The sequence below is a fragment of the Strix uralensis genome, chromosome Z (genome assembly GCF_047716275.1).
Source record: "Strix uralensis isolate ZFMK-TIS-50842 chromosome Z, bStrUra1, whole genome shotgun sequence".
NCBI lineage: Eukaryota > Metazoa > Chordata > Aves > Strigiformes > Strigidae > Strix > Strix uralensis.
Genome location: NC_134012.1, coordinates 74,900,260 through 74,925,603, shown reverse-complemented (window position 1 = coordinate 74,925,603; position 25,344 = coordinate 74,900,260). Strand labels below are relative to the sequence as shown.

Here is a 25,344-nt window from a genome sequence, read left to right as displayed (position 1 = left end):
TCTACTACTCAGAGATCTGTATTCTTGCTCTAATGGTGTGATAACATTTTTCTCAAGATCTGTTCAAATCAAAACTAATATTAGCATCAATCCACAATGGTCTTGCTAAAAAAGACACTTTTTACTTGCAGTTGTGTTTGAAGTGAAATAGCAGTTTGGAAGCAAACTCTGAATTAATGCTGTTTTGAAGTTCGGCAAAAGGTGTATTAGAGTTGCTCTGAAGTTTTCTAGAGTTAAAGGTTTGACTGAAATGTATTTTGAATATACACTACTTTATTAATGAGAAAGTGAAAATAGAATTTTGACTTTTGTGTAGTTTATAATTTTGAAATATATTTTTGAGATTTTCATTACAAAATATACAAGTTAAAAAGTCAATTAATAAAAGGGTTAAATTTTACTAAAACAATTCTTTTTATTGACTTGAAAAGTAACTCTGTCCCAGATTTGATCTTGAATATGGAGCTGTTTTCTTTTTCAGCTTTCATTTTTTTTTCTGGCTTTAGTTCTTTTCTGAATAAACATAAAATAGATGAAATTCCTGGAAAATAGAAAACCCGGTTCCTATTCAGCTCTAGCGAGGGGAGTACTTCTTCAGCTGATGCCAATCATTCATGTGGTTAGGATTGGTTGCTGGAGAACTATCAGGTCTCATCTTTCAAGAACCTTGGATATTGAAAATGTTGTTAAAGCTGTGTGGTCTTATACTGCACACTTTCCTGTGTTGTAAACTTTGTAGGTATGTTAGGAGGGAAAGAAGATATTACAGCTCCTTAGGCACTGATATAGTAGCAACTGCAAATATTTTCAGTGCATCGAGGAGCAGAGAGCTATATAACTAAACTTTCCTGTTGCTTATTCTGTTCTGCCAATCCATTAATATTCTGCTTTGTCACCATAAACAATGCTTTACATTAGGAGGCAAAATCACACATGCATAATTTGTTCTGTTTTCCAGAGCATTTAATTTCAATTTGACATGCTGAAAGATCACATTTAAGAGATATCAGTGTACTGTTATGTACATTATGCCACCTTGAGCAGTACACTTCTAACCAACATATGCTTGAATTCTGTCTCCATATCATATGCTTACTGTGGCCATATCACAGAACCACTGTGCCTCATTGTCCAGCTCTAGCCTGATTGAAGTGGTCTTCCTGTTTCAACAAGATACTGTGACATAGTTCAGGTGTCTGCAGACAAAGATAAAATCAAAGCTGCTTTATATAGAGAAGACCAACAGTCTTTCAAAACTGAAGAACATTGTCAGTCTCTAACAGCTGGCAATTATTTAAAAAATGTGAAAGTACACTTGACAAAGTTCTGAAAGAAGTATATTTCAACTTATTGCAGAAGTTCTGTAAAAATTTTATTGCTTATACAAATCATACCACTTATTTTGTTTTTGTTTTTGTTTTTGTTTTTTTTTTAATCACAACTACTGCTTCTAAACCAAAGACAGAATCAAACATGACACCCTTTTCCCCTATTACCCTCTCAAAAAAAGTGCACTTAAGCAAAATGAATTTGCAGACTATACAACCAAAGCAGCACAGTCTGGCAATCTGCATGTGAAAACATCCGTGGACATGGGAGAGTTCTCTCAGAGAAGCTTGTGTTATGTAGCTGGCAGCTGTAGTATCAATTGTGGTTTAGTTTTTGTAATGTGTTTTGCACACAAACACATTTATGAGTTCAAAGTTTGGACGATCAAGCACTCAGACACTAGGAGAAGTCAGAGCTGGGATTGCCTGTGCAGTTTTACAGTCACGTAACTGGTTTGGTTTGCTGTTGGCTGGACATTTAAAGTTGGCAGCAGCTAACAGCACAGCCCTGTGAAGTGTCCATTTGGGAACTAGCTGCTGAATCCTCTATCTCACTTGCTTTTAGCTGATAAGATTTCTATTACGTTTCCCCTTTCCTCTCATCAATGAAGCAGTGATAGATCCTTTAGACAGTTGGTAGCTAAATCTGAGTATGTTGCTGGCACGACGTAGAGATTTAATTTTAAGAACGGGGCTTGCTTCTGGGCTGTACTGGTTCTCTTTCTGGATGCTGTGAAGTAAAGTCTCATGGAAGGGTAATCCCCAGCACAGGGATTTAACAAGATCAAAGCAAGTGGCTTTACCACATCCTTCCAATAGGTCTGAAAGTAAGGGCTTTCACTGGAAACTTCAGCAGCAAATGAGCTTAGTCCACAAATCAGCAAATGATGTTATTTGCAATGTTGCAGTCAATTAGAATGGTAGCTTGGCTGGGCACTAATCAATGCCCAGGCTGTCTAGATGGTAAAAATGTAGACACATTACAAAGATGCTGTTGTCTCATGCTCCATATCCATACAGCATAACAGTGAATCCGGCCTGCTGATTCTGCATTGTTGAGTATGAGGTTAAAAATGGGTTTAGTAAAACACTCCACCATATACTGGGATAGTTTGGACAATTATTTTGAAAATCACTGGATAGTGCTCTTTTGAAAATCATCTCGTATCTCTTTCTGAGAACATTCGTAAAGAAGAAAATCAAAGCAGATCACACATTTGAATTCCTAATAGGAATTCCTTCCTTCGGGACCTCTGTGTCACTTTTTTCCCACCTCTCAAATGTCGTTGAAATGATAATGTATTTTCATTAAGTGGAGACCCACTGTTCCTTATACTTGTAAAGTAATAATTTAAACATATCTGAGGAAAGATGAAGATCATACAAAGAATATTAGGTTAGACAAATACACAGAGTATTAGCTAAAGAGAGTAGGGCTTGATTTTTACACTATATGAATTCTGAGGAATTTTATTCTGTTTATGCAGGTCCATAATTCCTTGTGGATCATTAATTCTTACTAGTTATTATTCACTTTTAGGCTAATATTTTGAGACAGGCAGTTTGAGTCTGTTGCATTTAAAGTAATGAATTAATTTGGTAAGAGATGAATCCCCTTGTGTTCTAGCCAGTCCTCAGACATTAGAGGGGTCAGGGGTGGCTGGATGTGGGAAAGAAGGATGTGGGATGTGGGACTTATCTCTTAATAGGTATGCCAATTATTGCCGTAGCTATAGGCCCGACACCAGATGCACGAACAGCCCGTATGCTGTGGGTCTGGTGGCATTCAAGAGAAGCAGTCGGGTTCACGAATAGTACGGTTTATTCTTATGCAACATCTACAGAGTCTTTGAGATTGCCTACGAAAAATGCACAAACTGCAGGTTGGCTATATAGCACTACACACAAAAAACCCCAATTGCAATCACACACACTTAATTCCTGGGTAATCACTTGGTGTAGCCGAGGGCCCAAATCTTACCAAAAGGTGTCCCTTCTGGGGAAGGGGGGGGGGGGGGGGGGACGGGCGAGGAGCACAAACCCGTCGATCTGTCCCTCTTATTTGGTATTGGATTATTGTCTCTCTGAGTTAGATACAAACTCAGGGTAGTATTTATTTAAGTACGTACGTGTGAGTGGGTGGGACTGTGGTCAAGCCATTGTTTCTTGAGTAACTACACCGCACATTCCTTGGTGCAAGGTGTGCGCTGTTTTTGTGGGAAAAGAGGAAGAATGAGAGATAAGGTCTGCAGAGTACTGCAAAGCAGTCCTTGAGAGAAGGGGAAGAGCAGGAGATAAATCTGCATAGTCATGTCAAATGTTCCTTGAGAAAAGTGGAAGAACGGGACTGCATGGCCTCCACCTTGCTTTGCATTCCTTCTTGGCGCCACGGCATCACAAATCACTGGATCTCCATCCCGTTCTGTGTTTGTTCTGGGGACCATGTGTTAAGGAAGTGTGTGTTTTGCAGATTTTTCACTGTTTTGCTTTTCTCACACTTCCAACACTTCCACCCTGTGACTACAGTCACACCCACACACTAGAATGTGGTCTTTAATTAAGGTCTTCAGGACCAGGGACGTAGATTGGCTTCTCCTCCTCTAAAGGGATATAGTTAGTTCATTGAATCATTCTTATGCTAACAGTTTTCATCATAGTTGATTTTATCTATGACAATTATAAGCACATTAACACATATTGTATCAAATTTTGGATCCAACGGGTAATACCAAGTGCAAACCAACTAAACACTTTTGAAAGCCAGCTGTTATTCATTGACTCTTGTAGCTCACAGGTGTCTTTTGCTACTTGCCATATCTTCTCTAGTTGGATGTTGAGGTCCTGCATAATATTAGGGATGTAAATGCAGCAGTCAGTACTGGAGAGGTTTAGATACCCACAAAATCCATTTTGGTGTATCAGCATTAAATCTAGTGCCATGTGGTTCTGCAGAGCTAATTTTGAGGTAGCTTGTAATTGACAGATGCATACTAGTGTTGGTAGCATTAGCTAATTTCTCTACTTGATAAGCTAATTTGCTTAACCATATTTGCGTTCACGTAGTGGCAAATCCAAATGCCAAAAATTCTTCCAGTCTGCAGGCCAGGCAAGTGGCTGCTCCTGAGTCTTGCCATACCTCTACATCTCGCTCTAGTGTTATTCTCACCCATTTCGTGTAAGCCACCCAGTGGGGTTGGACGGGAGTCCTTTTCCACATAGGACACAAAGTCCGGACTCCTAAGGTGCATTGGAGTTCAGGCAACCCAGCCCATAAAGAGGTGTACATATTGCCATTGTTACAGGCCCAGATCAAACCAGCTGGAGCATCACCAGAGGCAATGTGGTAATCATTATGAGGTGCAAAATCTGCACTGGCTGCTTTGTAAGCTATGCTACGATTTTGGCACAGACAGCCTATTTTTAGGTTGATGTAAACTGGCCAATAGTATTTAACCCAATCATTGTTTCCAATTAAAACAATTTGTTACATGTTGGCAAGAACACAATGCTGATTCATTTGATACTGAGACAAAAGAGAATTTCTGATCAAAGGGTATATAACTTTGGAGACCGTTATCAGACCCAAACCAAGAACACTCATGGCTATGACTGTTTCTTTTGAACCAATTTCGCCCTTTACTCCACTGTACGTACCAGGAAGTTTTTATAGGTTGATTATATTGTAATACGTTGGTTGCTCATCCCCAAGGCTGCAAATCTGTGGTACTCCATATGATCCAATTACAGAGGAGAGTTATATTTTCAGTTGCATAATACATAAATATGTACAATTTGTTTTGTCAATGGTAGAAAATTGAATGGTTGATCAAGTCGCACAGCAACTTGCTTTCTATCTGAGGAATAAGCATTTATTATATGGATGATACCACTTGTATTCCACAGTCTTAGCAGACTTCCTGCTCTATCTGTGGGAAGAGTACCCATGGGAAGGGTGTCTTCCACAGATTTGGGTACGGACAAGCAAGCAGTAATACTAGATTCATTGAGGGCAATTGCAAATCCCTTTATCAAGGTTAAGACTAGGTTATCCTCTAAACCATGGGTGGTTTGGACAGGTAAAGTTGGCCTATTCTCATTCTGAGTACTTTCTCGATTCCAGTGGGGTGTCATCCATTTCCATAATACATAAAAACACATGAAACCAAAACATATCTTTCCAATACAGGTTATAAATGTCATGTTGCTAATCCTAACTACAAGCATCATCTAACTAAACATGTGAACATGGAACTTGCAGTTGACATCCTTGTTCATAATAAAAAGTTACATTCCCAAAAACATTTGGTTTACAAACACATATAGAAATTAAAATCAGAATTGCACCAAAACATAAAAATTAATAATCCTTGTGGACACTTGAGATTAGGATAGGGGAGTCCTTCATTCCAGGTGCAGTTGTCCAACATCTGGGGTACGGGTAACCGGTAAAAACAAAAAGAAGAATCGCTCAGCTTCTGTCTAACTGGCTCACAACAGGTTAGAAAGAGGGCATTATCCATCTGGTATTGATTCAATGGATTTTTCCAGAACTATCCTTTGCTTCCCAAGCACAAAGATTCTTTGGAGTGGTTAGTACCATTGCTACCGTTCCAATCTGTGGTAGCTTGACTAACCTTGTCCTGCATAGAAACCCATAGGATATTCTCCAGGTTTCTTATGCACTTGTGGTGCTATAGTTGTAGCAGTAACACAAAAAGCTTTCTTCTTGGGACAGCCATTTCCACTCCATCTATTGTTTAATTGATAGATGGCGTTGGAGAGTCATAAATGCCATCCAGTCTCATGGGTTTTAGCAAATTGCTTGACCAGGCCATTTGTTCGCTCAACGATACCATTGGCCAGGGGATAATATGGAGTATGAAATACCCGCGGATACCTTCTTCTTTTGCTCATTCTTGTACTGTTGCAGCAGGAAAGTGGGTTCCATTATCACTTTGAATCTTCTCTGGAAGGGGTAAGGTACTAAACCATTCTCTCAGACTATGGACTATGTTTTCTCCATTGGCAGCAGTAACAGCTGTGGCCATGGTAATTCCTGAAATAACTTCTACTCCCACCAGGATATATTTTTTCCATCTGAGGGTCATAGACGGCCTATGTAATCTATTTGCCAGGTGTGCCACAGTGTTTTCCCATCCCGGATGTGTAAGGGAGGTGTTTTACCCAGATGATATTTGGTGAACTGTAAACAACAGTGTGAATAGACAGTTACTATTTGCTCATATAATTTTAGAGAAAGAGGCCATCCTCGGGCTATACCTTCCCGATATAGATTGGCTTGTCCAGTGTGGCCTTGTTTTATGTGTAGCCACTCAAGCAAGTGTTCCCATTCATGATCATCATTCACGATATCCACTTGTCGCAACTGGGTAAGGCTATCGACTTGTTGATTAAATCGAGCAGCTATTGACATTGATTGATCACGTCCTTTCACGCATCCAATATGTAATGTTCGCTGTTCTCCTATTTCTAACAATTGTTTCCAGCTGTCAGTTTGCCAGACTGGGACTCTGTTCACTTGCCAATTGTTAACTGCCCAGTGACCTATTCACTCTGTTGCTCCTCTAAATATTGTATATGAGTCAGTATAGATATGGTTGGCACAATGATGTGCTGCTAGTAGGACTGCCCTGAGTTCTCCTACTTGTGAACTCCCTTTGCCTGTCCCACTTAGCCTGTCTCCTGTAGCCACGTTCAGTGCCACTGCCTTATAAATCCACTCATTATTTCATCTGTAGGATGATGCATCAGTGAACCGTACCCCTTTAAGGTTGTTGCCCTCTCTTAATGGAGATGCCTCCCTAATGGGAGATGGTCTGCTTGGTGGGGTTTGAAATAGCAGATTGCTGTCAGTTTAGATACTTTGATGTTACCTTCTGTAGTAGGCGTGATTTCATTAATGCTTTCCAAATAAGCATACCATTTACGGACTGTTGGCTTCTGACCAATGCCAGTGGGTGGCGCTGCACCCTTTTGGATTACATCTAGAAGACGGAAAGGTCCCCGGATAATTACACTTTGTTCCCTTCTTATCTGTTCTGCTCGACTCAGGGCTCGTACTTGTGGTAACAAATCCTTCTCGAGATCTGAATACCTGGTTTCAGCATCACTGAAGGAGTGAGAGCTAAATTCCAATGGTCTTTCTGGTCCTCGTTGCCATAGATTGCAATGGAAGCCATGTTCACTGAATCCCCATTCTACATGGATTGAATCAACTGGGTGTACAGGGCCTAATTGCTGGAAAAGTCTTAATTCTTGAATCAGTAAATCTAATGCAATCTCATGTTGTTCAGTTCACTCCCATGATCTGTCCTTTTTGAGTAGGTTGTACAAAGGATGGGCAATAATAGAAAAGCCAGGGATGTGTTTGCACCAGTAATTTGAAGTCCCTAAAACTTGTAATTCCTTTTTACTAGCTGGATTCTCTCCATGTTTTATTTTTTCTAGGGTGTCCAGGGGAACAGAGGCAGCTCCTTGAATCCACCAGACTCCTAGGAACTTTACCTCTTATGCTGACATTTGGATGGTGGAATGTGCAATCCTAAAGCTGTCTATTTTTCTTGTGTATTTTCCATGGCATGCCTAACTTCTTCAGGTTTTTCTCGTCCTATTAGTATGTCATCAATGTATTGATACACTGAAACACTTGGCAGATGAGAAATGTCTGCTAAAATTTTCGCCAAGGCATTGTGAGCAATGGTGGGGGAGTGTTTGTATCCTTGAGGTAACCTATTAAAGGTGTACTATATTCCTTTCCAAGTAAATGCAAACTGATCCTTATCTTGTTCCTGAAGTGGGATCATGACAAACATATCTTTAATATCTAGGGTCGCCATCCAGGAATGAGATGCTCCCTGTAGCTGGGTCACTAATTCTGCTATATTTGGCACAGGTGTTGTCAATGGGGCAGTGTTAGCATCCAGTCATCTGTAATCAACTGTGAGTCACCACTGTCCATTTGATTTTCTCACTGGCCACACAGGAGAGTTGTAGGGAGAATGCGTGTGAGTAATAATATCTCTTTTTCTAGGTCTGCAACCACCCCGTCAATACTGCAGTGTGTAGCTGATGGCAGGGGGTATTGTTTAACATTAGTAATTTTTGATGGGGGCAGAGGTATAGCTATTTCTAACAAATTGATACTTTTAGGTTCACCTTGCCCAGTGAAACTCCATACTGATCCATCAGGGAGTTTCCACACTCTGCCATACAATAGGTTGAATCCTAATATGTTACTGCTGGCAGCTCCTACCAGAACTTCAAGTCGGGTCAACCTTTTTTCCCCAGGGAGCCACAGAGTAATTTTTGCAGTCGGACATCTCTTTATGATGCCATCAATTCCTGTAACAGCTACTTTGCGACGGCCAGGTTTCACATTTAAATATTCTGCAGTTTCTTCACTAATTGCTGACACCTGTGTGCCTGTGTAAATAAGAAAATCTATACAAATTTTCTTTGGGCCAGTCGGGATACTGATAATTGGGTCACAACATTTATTCAAGAGCCACTGTAAAGCCAAAACACACCGGGGAGGGTGGCTCACTGTCATTCCCGGGAATGCAAGTTCTTTGTTGGGGGATCTTTTAAATCAATCAAGTCCTGCTGCGGGGATGAAGGTACAGATCCGGCAGATGTGGACTTGTGTCCAGCCAGATGACTAGGTTTATTTTGTTCTGGTTTTTGTTCTAATAATTGGACCAAAACTTGGAGGTCGGCTGTAGTCATACCATTCAAAAGCTGGCGTGATGCTGCTAAGGCTAGAGCCTTAAGGTCACCATAAGGTATTTCGATCTGGATCAAATCGCTTTTTAGATTCTGGTCTATGTGTGTCAGCCTGAATTTGATGGACTCACCAGGGAATTTCAGGTGGTTTTCCAGAGGTCGGTCCAATCCACCTCATGCGGCACCCGTAATTCACCAATTCCTGAACGAATTCACTCCAGGTAGGTATGTGAATTTGCCTCTCTAGGTGGCTGGGATGCTGCTGCAGCATGGTGCACATGAATATGATCTTGGACATTTGATACATATCTTTTTAGACTATCTGGAAGGCCACAAATGAGAGGGGTCAATCTGGCCGGATTGGTAGGAGCCAGCATTTGGGATCGACGTAATACATCCCTTTCATACATTGCTTGTATGCATGCTGCCTTTTGCACAGAGGGTTCTAGATCTGAAAATCCTGAAGTTGTAATCATGAGAGGATCTCCTCTCTCCTGTGGGTCTATGCCTCCAGCCCAATAAGCAGCTCAAATAGTTATTGAGTAATTGTAGTCACCTGGAGTGATAGTTAGGAAAACTCCAGGTCCCCAATAACCTTCTGCCTCTTTCTCACTTAACAAGACCTGATCTCCACCTGTGAGGAAAACTCACCATACATACTCTGTTTCCCTTTCATCTGGGTGTCTGGAATATTTTTCTTGTAATTTAGTTAATTCAGCAGGGGACTAGGGTATGGTATGTGTGGTTTAAGGAAGTAACAAGCGATAGGACAAGAGGGAATGGCCTCAAGTTGCGCCAGGGAAGGTTTAGACTGGCTCTTAGGAAGCATTTCTTTACAGAATTGTAAATCTATTCATTTTACCATTTTTCCCCATGTCTCCCTTTTGAAAGCCAGTGATGTTTTAAGTACCTTATTTTCTGATTCCATGGCTTGATATTCTACATTTGTAATCTGTAGGGGGTGGCCTTTTGATTTCCTGTTGCGCACATGATAAACAAGCCCCCAGAACTGCACAAATAACTCCTTTACCTTTTCCTATTTTTACTTTTTGTCGACTCACACTGTATTAGTCGTTCTACTACTTTATCCTTGTCTTTCCAAAATTTCGGGGCCTGTTCTATCCCTGCCTGGGATGGTGCACAATTATGTTCCTGCAGCAGTTTATCCATGGCAATCCTGTCTGTGATGCCAATTTAATGTTTCATTTAAGGTGATGAATTAATTTGGTAAGAGATGAATCCCCTTGCATTCTAGCCAGTCCTCAGAGATTAGAGGGGCCAGGGGCGGCTGGATTTATCTCTTAATAGGTATGTCAATTGGGGCCGTGACTATAGGCCTGACACCAGATGCATGAACAGCCCGTATGCTGTGGGTCCGGTGGCATTCTAGAGAAGCAGTCAGGTTCATGAATAGTACAGTTTATTCTTATGCAACATCTACAGAGTCTTTGAGATTGCCTACGAAAAATGCACAAACTGCAGGTTGGCTATATAGCACTACACACAAAAAACCCCCAATTGCAATCACACACACTTAATTCCTGGGTAATCACTTGGCGTAGCCAAGGGCCCAAATCTTACCAAAAGGTGTCCCTTCGGGGGGGGGGGGCGGTGAGCGAGGAGCACAAACCCATTGATCTATCCCTCTGATTTGGTATCAGATTACTGTCACTCCGAGTTAGATACAAACTCAGGGTAGTATTTATTTAAGTACGTACGTGTGAGTGGGTGGGACTGTGGTCAAGCCATTGTTTCTTGAGTAACGACACAGCACATTCCTTGGTGCAAGGTGTGTTCTGTTTTTGTGGGAAAAGAGGAAGAACGAGAGATAAGGTCTGCAGAGTACTGCAAAGCAGTCCTTGAGAGAAGGGGAAGAGCAGGAGATAAATCTGCATAGTCATGTCAAATGTTCCTTGAGAAAAGTGGAAGAATGGGACCGCACAGCCTCCACCTTGCTTCGCATTCCTCCTTGGTGCCACGGCAACACAAATCACTGGATCTCCATCCCGTTCTGTGTTTGTTCTGGGGACCATGTGTTAAGGAAGTGTGTGTTTTGCAGATTTTTTGCTGTTTTGCTTTTCCCACACTTCTAACAGAGTCACAATGTTTTTCTAACAGTGTGGTCATACTAACTTAATGGAAATCTGAATTACAACATTGTAAGTAGGATTAGTATCAAGGCTCTACTTGAAGAAATCTGTCTACTCATTGAGTCCCTCTGAATTTGAAAGTCCTCCTGTAACTTGGGTATTGGTTTGGCCATGCCTGTCCAGGGTGGTTAGCTTCTGGCTGTGGGCAGCGGTTGATAACTGCAGTGATGAGATAGTTTTACCTTTGTCTCTCAAAGCTCTAGCTGGGAGAGGCTGTGTGACAACATCCTCAAGGTTCAGTGTTCCTTGCCTCCTCTTTTACATACCAGCCAAATATTTATGACTCAAGCGTGCACATCCCTGTGTGGTGCATTTCTGCCAGTTGGGAACAGTAACGAATTAATATTTGTAATTAGGCAAGAAAAGGTCTTCTAATAACAAATGGGCTAGTCTCATAATCTGATGTTGTGAATGAAATCTGACAGTGTTTTCACTTCTCTACAAAAAACGGGCAGAATGCAGTGGTACTGCCCCAGCAGTGAGTCTCCTAAATCTTCATGTGTTTTCTTGGGACTTGACAGAATGAGAATGGTGTAGTCTGCCACAAGTAATTTGAGGTTCCCAAGGTATGCTTCAGAAAAACTTTTTATTTATCTAAGAGTTTTCCAGGCAAACCCACCATGAAAAGGAGCTGTATAAGGACTTTGGACTCTTGAATAGCATGATTGAATCAGTTGCCTAGGAGAGAATGATGGAGAGTGGATGAAATATTTAACTGAGATCCTTTATACATGTAAACATGTATCTACTGAGTAAAATTAGTTCTTCAGAGAAATGGCATCGCTATTAGATCAGAATGAAAACTGTGGTGAAATGTCATGAATATGCATATGAATTTTTCAATGAATTCACTTTAACTCTGTTCTTCCCCTGAGTGTTTACTCTCTGCTCCTAACTAATGAACGTTTATTCTCTAGTGAATCAGTGAATTTTAAATGATTTTCAGAAAATATTCAGGAAAAATAAATTTTTGAATTTGTGATATTAATATTGTCAAAGGAAAGGTGATGATGTTCCCTCAAATACAGAGCTGGACCGTTCTTGGCTGTACTGCTTTACCTAAGCAGAGGATCTGGATACATACCTACTTTAAACAACTATAATGTCAAATGTGCACAACAAGTAAACCAATGAGTGATGGTAAAAGTCTTTACTCATAAATCATTACCTTTTTGCATATCATTACTTCCCAGAAAAAGGCAGCAAATTAGTTACTACATTTGTGTTTGTTCTGCTGGTTTTATCGTCTGACATGATATGTATTTTCACAGAGAACAGAGAATTTCCATTTGTTATTCCCAACTGTTAGTGACAGTGAGGTATTTATTTGCCACAAAGGGTCAAGTAGAATTGCTGCATTGAATGGACAGGGAAAATCTCTCTTGTGCTTATTTAACTTCCAGAGAGATTTTTTCCCCCCAGAAATATAAAATTCCTGACTCAGTCAGGTAATACAGGTGGCCCTGAGACATACTAGTTTTGGAACTAGCTCCAAACTCCCTCGAAGATGATGGAGATTTGGATCCAAGGTTTTGGTTTAGCCCATGACAGATAAAATTACATAGCTGGAAAAGAAACAGAATTGAAACTTCTCAGAGCTTTGATCACAATTTTAGTTCAGGCTCATGAGTAGCAGGTAAATTATCTCCTAATTAGCAATAGTATAATCAGCAATGGTTGTATGTTTGCTATTTATTTATTTTTAATACTTTTAGTTTTTCTCTCCCAAAAATCAAAGGAGTTTGATGTATTGTTTTGCTGTTAAAGGCAAAGAACTGGCTATCCTCCAAGTGTCAGTCTTCATGGAACAATTTATCAGCAGTCTGCCAGTTTTAGCGTGGCAGCAGAAGATTACAAAAGAACACAAGGGAATCCGAGAGTAAAGCAAATGTAAAGCTTGTGCAAATTTCAGCTCCTATCCTGTCTAGTTTGTAAATGAAGTAAAGTATCACATCAATTTATGTTTCAATAGCACAAATAAAATCTATTGTAAGATGGAGAATGCTAAAAAACCACATTATAGCAAAGTATTTGTAAACTTACATTTGCAAATTGTATATATGATTATAAGATATAAAGAAATAATTTCAAGAAAGAAAAATAAGTCAGGGCAATTGGTAGAAGAATGAAACCTCCTTCCATTCTTCCGAAGTAATGTCTGAATTTATTTCAGTTGCTGCACAAGATTATCTTGGTCCTTTAAACTACCCTTAATACAGAAATAAAGATTTAAAAAAAAATATTTTCTTTGGATTAATAATAAACAAGTTTTAAAATATTTTGGCTTAATTTTTCTAAAATTATGGAGTTTGATGTTAATCTGAGAGAGTGCTTTGTGTGCTGCACTGTTTTCAATGTATCAAGGAGAAGTTTGTGGGATATCCCCTTCGATCTAGGAGAACAACAAGGCTGTTGGCTTCACAGGGGCAAGTGTTCCCCTTTGCTCCCTGCTGTATCTGCCACTAAGGAGCTGGAGATGGTTGGTTGTGACAACAAGGTGCAAAAAACCAGTAGATCAGTAGAAAGACCAAGACAGACCGGGACTGTGGAGAAATACAGTGGCAAATGGTATCTGTTTCCCAGACATCTTTTTTCTTCCAGTATGATTATTCTGCATCTGCTTTCTCTGTGAATTAGGGTTCTTCCCTACAGCAGCATCTATGACACTCCAGCTAAATGCTGTCCCCTATGATGTACTGCATTTTTAGTTCTGTACATTTGGGAAAGACAATACTAAATGAATTTGCAGTTGGTATTTATTCTTTTATTTTGCTGCAGAAAAATGTGCAGCACTGAAGGTGGAGAAGTGGAAACCCACTCCAGAAGATTGGAGAGATTTCTAATTACCAGCTCCAAGGCATTTCAGGCATTTTATTTTTTAACTGCCATAAACTGAGAAATATAGAAGATGGATCACAATACAATATACACCTAGTGCGAAAATGAAGTAAGGTCCCTGTCAAATATGGAAGGGCAGGTAGCAAGGCAGAACTACATATATAGGCTAAATTTCTGCATGTGTAAATTTGAAAAGAACTGAAATTAGAGGCAGCAAAAACCAAACAAATAACAGCTGATGATCAACAGTCCAGTATATCTTTAATTACAATTAGATGTTTTAGTTTAGTTAAGAGTTTAGTAGCACTATTCCTAATTTAGAATGAATAAAAAATAGTTAAAATGGATCCTTTTTGTTAATGTCTTGGGGGATCTATGAAATCTAGAAGGAAAAAAAAAGTGGGCAATGTTCTCTGTATAAAAACCAGTAATTCCTACTGTGTTGTATTCTTCATGCACAGGAAACAAATTTAGAAGTCATAAAGAAATTAAAGGCTGAAAATCTTACATCTCTTTTTATGGAGCAAAGTTAGCGATAGCACCTCATTCAGATTATTTATTCCAGATGTTAACAATACACAGTGATATAAAACCCAGGACAGACTGGTAAATTATGCGCTGCTGTAGAAAGTGGAGTTTAAATGATCTGACCTTCAACTTTATGAATTGATTTTTGTCTGTTTCAAGTTCAAGGAATTTGATGACATAAAAGATGTGTCTGTCTGACCTGAATACTAATTAACTAAAGTAATTTTGTAAGAATTAAAGGCTTTAAGACTTTTAGTTTCACCAACTGGTACACATTGGAGGTTTTGAACAAATAGAATTGAAATCTGAATAGAATCTGAAAATTGAAACAAATTTATTTTCTTTGGGTTTGTAAAAATACTAGAATTCTTAAAAAAAAGATTCTACACCACTAAAGCAAGAATTAATTGCAATTGCGAACTGATTTAAAAATAGAGTATTTTCATTTTCCTAAAGAAATTTAGTAAAAATTTTCAAACATTGCTGAAATAACTTAAGAAGTTAAGTCACTTATTTGAAAAAAAGACTTTCAAAAGGTGATAAGGGTGTATCCTATCTGAAATGTTTCTGTTCCTTGAACTGTGTTCCATCTTGGCAAAGGGATTTCAAAACAGTGGCAGGTATTAAGATTGTAATTACATTTTATTTTTGGTGGCAAATCCTACTTAGATATTCTCCATACACATACTCTTCTGTTCCGTATTGCATTTTACTACATCTTGATGTGTGAATTAAAGCACTGAAATGTGTTTTAAAAAAATCCTTCAGTTGGAAAGAGGAGATGATATGGGAGACACCAAATAGGTTGAGTACTTCAGATAGGTTTCAGTTTTAGAGCAAAATGATTACATTAGCAGTTAAAAAATGAATATGTGGTGACAGACAGATGCAATGCTCTTCAAAAGCAAACAGCTCCTGTGAGGGTTTGGCAAACTGCTGTTCTACATCAAGATAATTAAGGCAAAGTTTTGACATTTGGCTGTGAAATTTTTGCCCTGAATTTAGAAACATGGTAGAACAAAATACTATCTTGATGCTTTCTATTTACCTGTTCTTGTTTCATTTACAGGAATTTCCAGATTCTCTGAAAGAACAGATCTACCTGAAAGAATGGCATGTGTACAATACGTTGATACAGACCATTCCAGCCTACATTGCATTATTTCAAGATCTGAGAGTACTGGACTTGTCAAAAAATCAAATCAACCATCTCCCAGTGGAAATTGGTAAGTTGGTTCAAGACATTCAGCTATTTATACTTACGCCATTTAACTATATTGCAGCAAAATTAACATCCGTGGATATTCTTATTCATTTACTGATAATTGTCTTCTCACTTGTCTCCAGTGAACAGTCCCCTCTAAATTGTTAGAGCTCTCCGGCTGTAAATATATTTACCCAATTTTATGCAATACCATGTGTGTAGTATGGCTCAAACATGGGGAAAAAACTGACACATTTTTGTTATTTGACTACAAGGCAGTTATTGATTCTGTTCAAGTAGATGTAGAGTTCTTCCTGAGAACTGGCAGTGTTAAGAAAAATAGAACTGTTACAGAGATATAATCCCCAAACAAGGTGAAGTGAAACATAAGATTGTAGTAAAAAGAAATCAAAAATATAATGTTGTATAAAATCAATCTTTTGAATTTTATAATTAGTTCAGTAATGATCCCCATTTAATAAAGCGGTGTACCCGACATGACATCAGGGTTTTTAGAGTAACAAATGCTTAACGCTTATATACTTTGTCCTTTGTTACTTTAAGCTACATAATAACAAGAATATTAGTGTTTGGTTGTCCTGTGTATTCTGATCTTACAATATAAAAACCTCATTTGAAAGACTGTAGTGGTTTGAGAAGGATTTACTGCTGTAACCAGTGGTATCTTTGAGAGCTGAGGAAACTCGGTCCATTATGAGGCCCCCGAGTTGAGTCTATCACCCTGGTGTACTAATGCCTCAGCCTTTGTTTTTAAATGCAGCAGCCCTAAGTTCTCCCCATGGCTGATATTCCTTATGTACACTAAAAGCTAACAACTTTCAAAAAAAAGATAAAGACTAAAACCTCCACCTCCATAGTTATCATAGCTTTAACTAAGAAAAACAGGGAGAGAGCATCTTGAAACACAGAAATCAGTGCTAGACTTTTCTACTCTTTTCTACTCTTTTTCTACCCTATTAGTAGAGTAACACTAATGCTTTTGATTTATTTACTAACTTATTTTACACAGAAAATTTCCCACTGACATCGAGATACATTTTATAGTTTCAACCTGGTGGCTAAATACACTAATGATCATAAACAAGACACAAGCAGGAGATAATGGACATAAAATAAACACTAGCTATTTTGTCAGCGCTTTGACCATGGAAATCAGATGGGTCAGTGAGTTTAATGGACAAACATCTTCTACTAGGTGGTGTGGAAGAAGGGGGAAAGGACATAGAGGTTACCCTAAACCATTAAACACAAGGTTTTAAGGAGTCACTTAACAACTGAGGCAGGAAAAGGCTAAGAAAGATTTTTCTTTCTTCTTGTAATATTATGCATCATTAATGAAAATGATCCCCAAGAAAAAGTGATGATGAATGCTAATAAAAGTCTGTTTCCAGAATAAAGACACAAACCCAGATCATTCTAGTGTAACTAATTCTCTGTAAAGGGTAACGTAGAAGTCATTTCAGACCTTTCTTGGGAAACAAGGAAAAGAGTTACAAATGCTTCTAGTAGCAATCACTGTTCTTTCACTTGCATTTAGATGATGTGATTTCTGCTCATCAGTAGCTTTCATGTCATTCCCATTTATTCACTTTCCCCCCAGTATGTACATCCCTCTAGCTTATACCCAACATGTTGCTTTCTTCCTTTCAATGTTTTTGTTGCTGCTTTTTTATGTAAATGTTTGACTGGAAGGGCCAGTGAATATTAGAAAAATGTTTGCTGTAGGTCCTGCTTCAGACACAATGTTACACCACTGACCATTATCCTCTTAACAGTGAACTCTTGTTCAGAATTTTTTTTTTAAGATTCATTAAATGAGGGCAGTCATGGCTGTACAAAACACTCATCTGGAGAAACCTGGATTTGAACCTTTTTGAGACACTGCATAACCAAATTAACAAATTAGGTTAGCTGTATATGCTATTTATACAGTAATTCTACATCACAGCAGTAATTCTAGCCTATCTAGACAAAGACACAGATTCACCAACATAATTTAAAAAGAATACAAAAAAGTCACCCCAGGACTGTGCAACTGAACTGTTCAGTGCATTTTTGCCAAACTGCTTAATGATTTTCAGTCTTAGTGAATGTCCTGTGTTGACAGACCATCTATTATTAATCCCCTTTGGTGGGGGCACCCTTGTTGTTATGGTGTAAATTATGGAGAAGTTTTGTCTCAATTTATTTTATGTTCTCTTTGTTGACATGTATGGTGGTATTGCTTGCAAATGGCTATACTTTTATTTCATGTACTATATATGCATACAGACATACACTAATATGTGTTGTAATGTTCATTATTTTAATAAGACATTATTAGGGATATTTTGAAGTTTTTGGATACTGCTTCAAAATTAAACTTTTCATACTTTAGTCATCTAGCTGCTAAATTATTACAGGGAAAATAATTGATGTAGGTTTGGTTTGAGAGCTCTATCTAAGCAAGGAGTGAGGACTGGGTGCTAAATCAGAAGATAAGGTCTCTGGAAAGGTTAAGTGCTAAGGTATTCATCATTTTGTGTTCTGTTTACAAAACAGCAGCAAGCAGGTAAATATCACAGCTAAAACATACTTGAGAGTAATGACAGATGGTTGAAGTTGGCAGTGACACACATGCTGCTGAGTCTTTAATCTTCAGACAGAAATGAAGCCAAGTTTAGATCAACAAATAATCCAGCAGAAACTAAACTGGTGAACCATGTTCAAACTACTTTTGATTCTCATAAGAGGGCACCAAAGGTGTGAGAGAACAGGAGATGATAAGAATATTTTCAATCAAAAAATGTTTTGCTGCAGTAGCAGTCTCTGGACTAAAATGTCTGTAGGAACTAAGTTCATGTTCCTGTTTTACTTGATATAGAAGGGAATTCCCTACTCTGAATCAGACAGAAGAAAGACTTGAATCCATTCTCAGATATTTCAAATCTTACTCTTAGCTATAATCACCTATGCACTTGAACAGATCAAATTTGGATCAGAAGACAGATGAGAATACTTTTGATTTGATCCTTTTTGTGTAATAGCAAATATTTTTATGGGAAGCAAGTGAACAAAAATGGAGAAAACCACAAAATAAGGTTGTTGTCAGGTCTGGTTTTCCCAGGAATAACAGAAATAAACATGAGCAGGGATGTAGCTGGGGGATATTCTTTGGCAATAGCTTCTGGGTGAGTTTGCAGTTCTGGCTCTGCATGGCTGCAGTGCAGTTGCTGTATATCAGTTAGTGCTAGTACATTAGTAATTGTTAAAATATCCAATACAATATATTCCTGTATTCACAGTGAACTGCATTTTCATGTGATCTCAAAGCTTTTGTGCTGGGATAGGATAGTGAGACTGTATCAGAATTTTTTGTCTCACAAATTATTCATGAAACATCTCAAAGAGCTGTTAATGAAATTTTGTACCTTATTATGTTCTCTCACATTTTTGATATGCCAAATATTTAAGAGGAAAAATAACCGTGCTTTTGAGACATATTTTAATAAGAAATCACAGGGATTTTTGGTCTTCTCCCTACCTCACAGTATAAAATTTCATTTGTGCATAACATTAATCCAATTTCCTAGAACTCAGAGGGGAAAACTATAAGTAATACAGTTTTAAATGACTTCAGATACCTAAAATAGCTTTTTTCTATTAATAAGATTCTCAGTGTGCTGATGTGTGAGTTTCCAAGAAGGAAATACATATTCTCAGTTTAAATGCAGTCTAGTTCTGAGGAGTTGCAGACTCATCTCTTACCCTTGCAATTTATTCAGTATTGAGTATTATCTGTTCAACAGCTCAGTCCTGTATACCACTGAGGAAAATTTTGTTTATACTCCTCATTTGAAGAGGAAGTATTAAACACCTCTGGTGCAAGCTGACTGTTTCTAGGAGGATGTCAGTTGCTTTGACACTAGCTGCTCAAATGATGGCTTGCTCTTACTGGAACAGCTGGTAAGCTCCTCAAAATTTAACCCTTAGTGCATCACAGAAGTACAAAATTGTGCTTTTTATTGGAACAACTAGAGAGGAAATAATCTTTTTTATCATCCGCTTAACCTATCAAAAATGGGAATACTGTACTAAAATGTAATACAAACATACTGCTTTAACAAATTTCAACATCATTGGATCTTGCAAAGGCCAGTACCTTATTAAGCTGAATTTCTTGAAAGGATTTTAAATAGTGCCATTGGGTACTGACCTCAGACTGTAAACGCTGCCATGGAAACTACTCATTACATAAATTATTTTTGTGAAAAGATTCTTATCTATTGACTTTGTCATATTGCTTTGTGTGACTACGTTATATATAACAATGTTAGAACATGCTCCTTCTACACAGAGCAGATTGGTATTAGCAAACTCTGTGGTTTATTTCTCAGTCTTCACTTGGATCACAGCGGGAATGTTGGAGGCTGTGCACACCATTCTGGTTATGATGGAAAAGTTTTAATGAAGAAGTTTTTTCAGTTTCCAAGGTGATCAAAATGTATTGTTCTACTGTTCCTAAACAGTTTACTCCATGGTTATTTCTGATGTTCAGAAACTATTTTTCAGCCTGGAGACTGAGCTTATGCTCTACTTTGCTCTTGGGAGATAGACACTTTTTTGGGGATCTCCAGGGAGATAAGAGTCTATGTTTCAGTTTATATGCTCACATTAAAAAAGGAAGTCACATACTTTTCCATAAAATTTCTGATCTACTAAAATATCTTCAGTTCATCTCATTGCATTTTTTTTTCATTAATTTTCTTTTCAGCCCTTTCAGTAGACCCCTATGCTACATTTTTTTCCCTGAAGGGACCACTTAGACCACAAGAATTTCTTAATGTTTTTCTACCTCTATTTTACTACAAGAAAACCTTCTTTTTCTTTCTTTTACCCTTCCATTGTATTCTCTTCTGACCATAGACCAAGATCCCAAGTTTTATCTTTTTTATTTTGAGTTTGTAGTAGTCATTTGCAATTTCTCTCAGCATGTTTAAATTTTTTTAATTGAACACATGAAGGTTGGTTAAAGAATCAATTTTACTAACCCAGCGTCATTCTGTTACTGTGCTACAGCTTTTATAAGCCCTAGTGGCAAAAAAAGGTTTTGCAACTTTGTTATGGAAAAGGAGTTCAGGAAGTCTTCATCCCTCCTTTGCTTGGATGCTTTGAACAGAAGTTAAAAAAAAAATAAAAATTGATGTTTAACTGTTACCTGTAAGATTGAACATCAATAACTCCTTTCAGATAAATCAAAGACAGTCACTGATATAGCAGAAAAGACCAGAAATAGGAGACTTTTTGTCTTGACCCATAGGAAGCTGCTACAGATCACTGCAGCTCAAGGCAAAAATTTTCTTTGCATTTTACTTCAGTTTATACAAGTGAATCTGCACTTGCATTTAATGAGATCTTTAGATAAGAAAGACTCTCTGTAACCTCATCTGTATTTTGTCTCTGACACCCTGTTAGGAGCACTAATATAGGCTTGTCTAAATGGTGAAGTTGCATTATCATTATTACTATGCTGCATTGCCCATCAGAAATTATAGAGTCTAAATACTGGTTTAGTTTTTTAAAATAATGAATTAAGAATTAATTTTAAACTAGGAATAAGGGCTATCTCAGGTAACAACTATGGCATTGCAACTCCCACTTAAATATAAAATATTCTTCATTATGAAACTGCCAAGGAACCCATGGATTTCATTACTGCTTTTATTGCCTCTCCTTGGAAAATACGGAGTTGTTATCTGTTTAGCTTCCTAATTTGCATTTTTTATAGAAGTGAAAATTCAGTGCCATTAAGCATAGTTAACAACAGTGTTGTAGCAGCAATTATTTTATTATTACTACTTTTAATTGAGAAATTGTCCTTGAGTATTATTTAAATGTAGAGGTGTCAGGTGTGGTGGTCAAATCCTGCTCTACATCTGTGCAGCTGTGAAAGGGGTGTCACCTCCTCTATCCCTCCCTAAGGCTGCCTCAATGGCTGTACTGCATGCTCATTAGGCCTGGTGGTGGCTGGGTACTATACTTAAGAGTGGAGAACTTCTGCACTAAGAAGATATAAATAAGCCCCTAAATACAGGTTACAGGGTAGTGAAAGCTGTTTATACTGCCTTACCCCTCACCCCCCACAATGCTCCTGCTGTTATTACAATAAACTCTAAATGTGGGTGAGAATGATTGGAATCATACTGACAATACATATGCCTTTTGAAGGTTATTTAGGGATTCTTTGCTCCCTAATTTTGCACTCCTTCGGTCAAGATACCTGGATTTGAGAATCTTGAATTGTCATGAGTGTTGTCTTATAGTTATATCTTTGTGCTCTTTCTCTGACAGAAACAGCCTAGCAGCCTTGTTTAGCAGATCTAGGGGAAAAGGACAGTGACAGTCTTAGCCCTTCTGCCTGAGAAAGGAAAAGATCTGAGTCTGTATAACCTGGATTACCATTCAGTCAACTCATATAACCTAATTCTATCCCTGTGTAGGTTGTTGCTTGTAAGAATTTTAATCCTTTTTTTAGAGGAAGGAGTAATTAGAGATATGGACCTGAATGGAAACTAGGTTAAACTTAAAAATTTATAAAGGAAAAGCAAGTTGTGCCCAACTCATTTGGTTTCTGTCTTTCTTCTGAGAAGATGATTGAACTTCAAGTAGTAGATCTTGTCTATCTAGCATCCCATAAAGTGTTTGATACGGTGAAAATCAATGTTTAAATCTAAGAAAATGGACTTTGATTCAACAGTTGCAAAAATGAGCAAAGCACTTGCTAAAGCAGAGGCAACAAGGCACTCATTTGCAAAGAGAAGTATCGGTCAGGAGAAAGATCACTTGTGGAGTTTCTCAAGGATCAGTCTAAAGTTTATTTCTTAATTATTCTGAGGAACTGGGTTACTGAAATTTTCTGCTGGCATGGTCTGGGTGTTATTGTCATTGCACAAACAGGAGGAAATATGAAAATCTGGATGAACTGGTAGGCTTCCAAAAAAGTAGGGAGATTAAACTCATGATTGCAGAGTTCAAGGTCATGTACTCAGGAGCTAGTAATTTGTGCAGTAAGTCATGAGCTCATTAAATGCAAATAAAGAAACAAAATTCTTAATCTAACAGCCACAGAAGGAGAATCCAATATGATACATACATAAAGTTGTTGTCACCCAGATTCAAGAAAAGTTATTTCAGATGGAAACAGATGCAAAAGAAGTCTATTGGGACCATTTGAGGAGGTGAATTTTTATTTCGTGAGAGGAGATTAGAAGTATTGGTTTATTCAGGCTAGTAAAATAAATTCTGATATATCTGCTACCTATGAAAACATCAGAGAAGTAAACACCAGAAAAAGAGCTATTTAAAGATAAACTTGGCAAAAGAATTAATGGTTATAAAGTTTCTACAAATAAATTCAGACTGTCAATCCAAAGACCATTCCAAATCATGAAAGGGATGAAACTCTGTAACTTTGTTTTTCCATAAGAGCAGCAGATGTAAAAACCAAAATATTTTTAAGACGGAATATGATAGATCAAAAAATGGAATTATGTGAAGTTGTAGTGTAAGGGTTCTATCCAGGAGGTCCTGGTAAATCCTATGTATGTCTTATGGTCCTAGAGGGACGGTTAATGTTTCACTACTGCTCAGCTGTCAGGTGGCATAACTTAATCCACTGGAGAGCCCAGAGGTGAAAAAACCAGCTGTTACACAGAATTGTAAGGGATTGCTTCCCACAGGCAGATCTCAGTGAATGGTATTCCACTCATCTATGTTGTCCTGAGTTTGTTATCAGAATTAAATTAAGTTGTAAGACTCATGGCTTTTTCTAATAATTTGCATAGTTTTAGCCACAGCAATTACTGGCAATTGACTGTATATTCTGTAATATACTTCTGTCAGATTACAGAGTTTATATATGACAAGAAAAAATGTGATGCATCTTCTACTTACTTGGTTTCTCATGCCTGCAAGCTGGGACAAACCAAATTGTGAACATTGACATACATGTTAGAAACTGTGAAAGGACAAAAAAACTGGAAAAGCCATGGTTTCAGAAGGCAGGAAAGTCAGAAAGGGAAGATGTGTTTTTCTCCATCACTCTGCCCAGACAGGCTGTTAATTTTTTTTTTTTTTTTTTTTGTAAGCAGTTCTGCTCCATGTGTCCTACTTATGCACTGGAGATGACTCATCTGAGCTGAGTTAGACAAGAGGGTGACTAGGATGTTGGTGACACTAGATGTCTTGTTTGCATTAGTTCTCCAGCTACTAATGGAACTGAGAGGTAGAAATTTCAGTGGCTGAAAAGTTAGCAAATACATCTGTTGTGGGTTAACAGTCATAGGCATCTAAGCCTCACACAGTTTGCTCAGCCCCCTGCAGCTCCTTGTTCAGTCTCCCACAGCAGGATGGTGAGAAAATTGTAAGGGTGGAAGTGAGAAAACTCATGCATCAGGATGAAGACCATTTAATCAGTGAAGAAAAACAAACAAGCAAGCAAACAAATGAACAGGGGATGCAAAAGCAATCACTTGCTACCAGCTGACCAATGCCCAGACAGTCCCCGAGCAATAGCCACATTGGAAAACACCCATCCATTTCTCCCTGCCCCCACCTTTTACTGCTGAACATGTTATATGCTATGGTATATTCCTTTGGTCAATTTGGGTCAGTGTCTCAGTCCTGACCCCTCCCAGCCTCTTGTCCACCCCTAGCTGATTTACTGGGGCAGCAGAGAGAGAAACAAGAGAAAGTCTTGATGCTGTGTAAGCACTGTTCAGCAATAATGGAAACATTGGTGTATTATCATCACTGTTTGGTCACAAATGCAAAGCATAGCAACATATGGGCTGCTATGAAGAACATTAACTCCATTCCAGACAGACCCATTTCAGTACAATATTCCATCACTGAAAGAAAAGACAAAACATTCCAGTGCTAATAAGTAAGTAGTTTCATTCCAATGGGATTTTCTGTCCTTTGCTGAGGGATTACTTGGATGAGCAGTTAATTTGCAATTCTCTGATTCCTTATTTTATTTTAAGGCATTTCTGCTTCAGTGATTATTCTGTTGCAGTGAGGTGCTAAAGTGATGTTTATGCCACTTAACATGTGATGTAATATGGTTATTTGTCTACATCATGATACTAAACCTGGTGAGGCCTCATCATGGATAGGCTAAATTTTTATTACTTTTATGTGTTTAAAAATCAGGAAATAAGGCAGTTCACACATTTACATGATTAAGTTGCTTCTATTACTGTCTTGCATCAGCCCCAATAACCTTGTGGCACAGTAATGTACTGCCAAAACAATGCCTGTTGTAGTCTTACTGAAAATTTTGCTTCCGCTATTTTAACTAAAACAGGACTTCAGAGCAAATAGGAAAGACAAAGTTGCCTTCATAGAAGGACAGCTGAATTTTGAAATACCACCTGAGTTTCTATTTCTGGCAGAGCTAAAACTGGGAAGAAGCTGAGTGGAAGCTTCTATATTTTTCTCTGTTGCAAACTGTAGGGATTAATATGACAGAGTTCTTATGACATACAGCTTG

General features: G+C 38.2%; 1 protein-coding gene across 2 annotated transcripts in view; it reads left to right on the top strand.

Moving 5' to 3' along the window:
* The window catches only part of LRRC2 (leucine rich repeat containing 2), a 76,797-nt gene that overhangs the window by 21,313 nt on the left and 30,140 nt on the right, over positions 1–25,344 (top strand). For both annotated transcript variants that reach the window (XM_074856595.1, XM_074856596.1), the window contains exon 4: positions 15,657–15,813. In XM_074856595.1, coding sequence (XP_074712696.1) covers positions 15,657–15,813 — 157 coding nt within the window. The remainder of the gene's footprint in view (positions 1–15,656; positions 15,814–25,344) is intronic.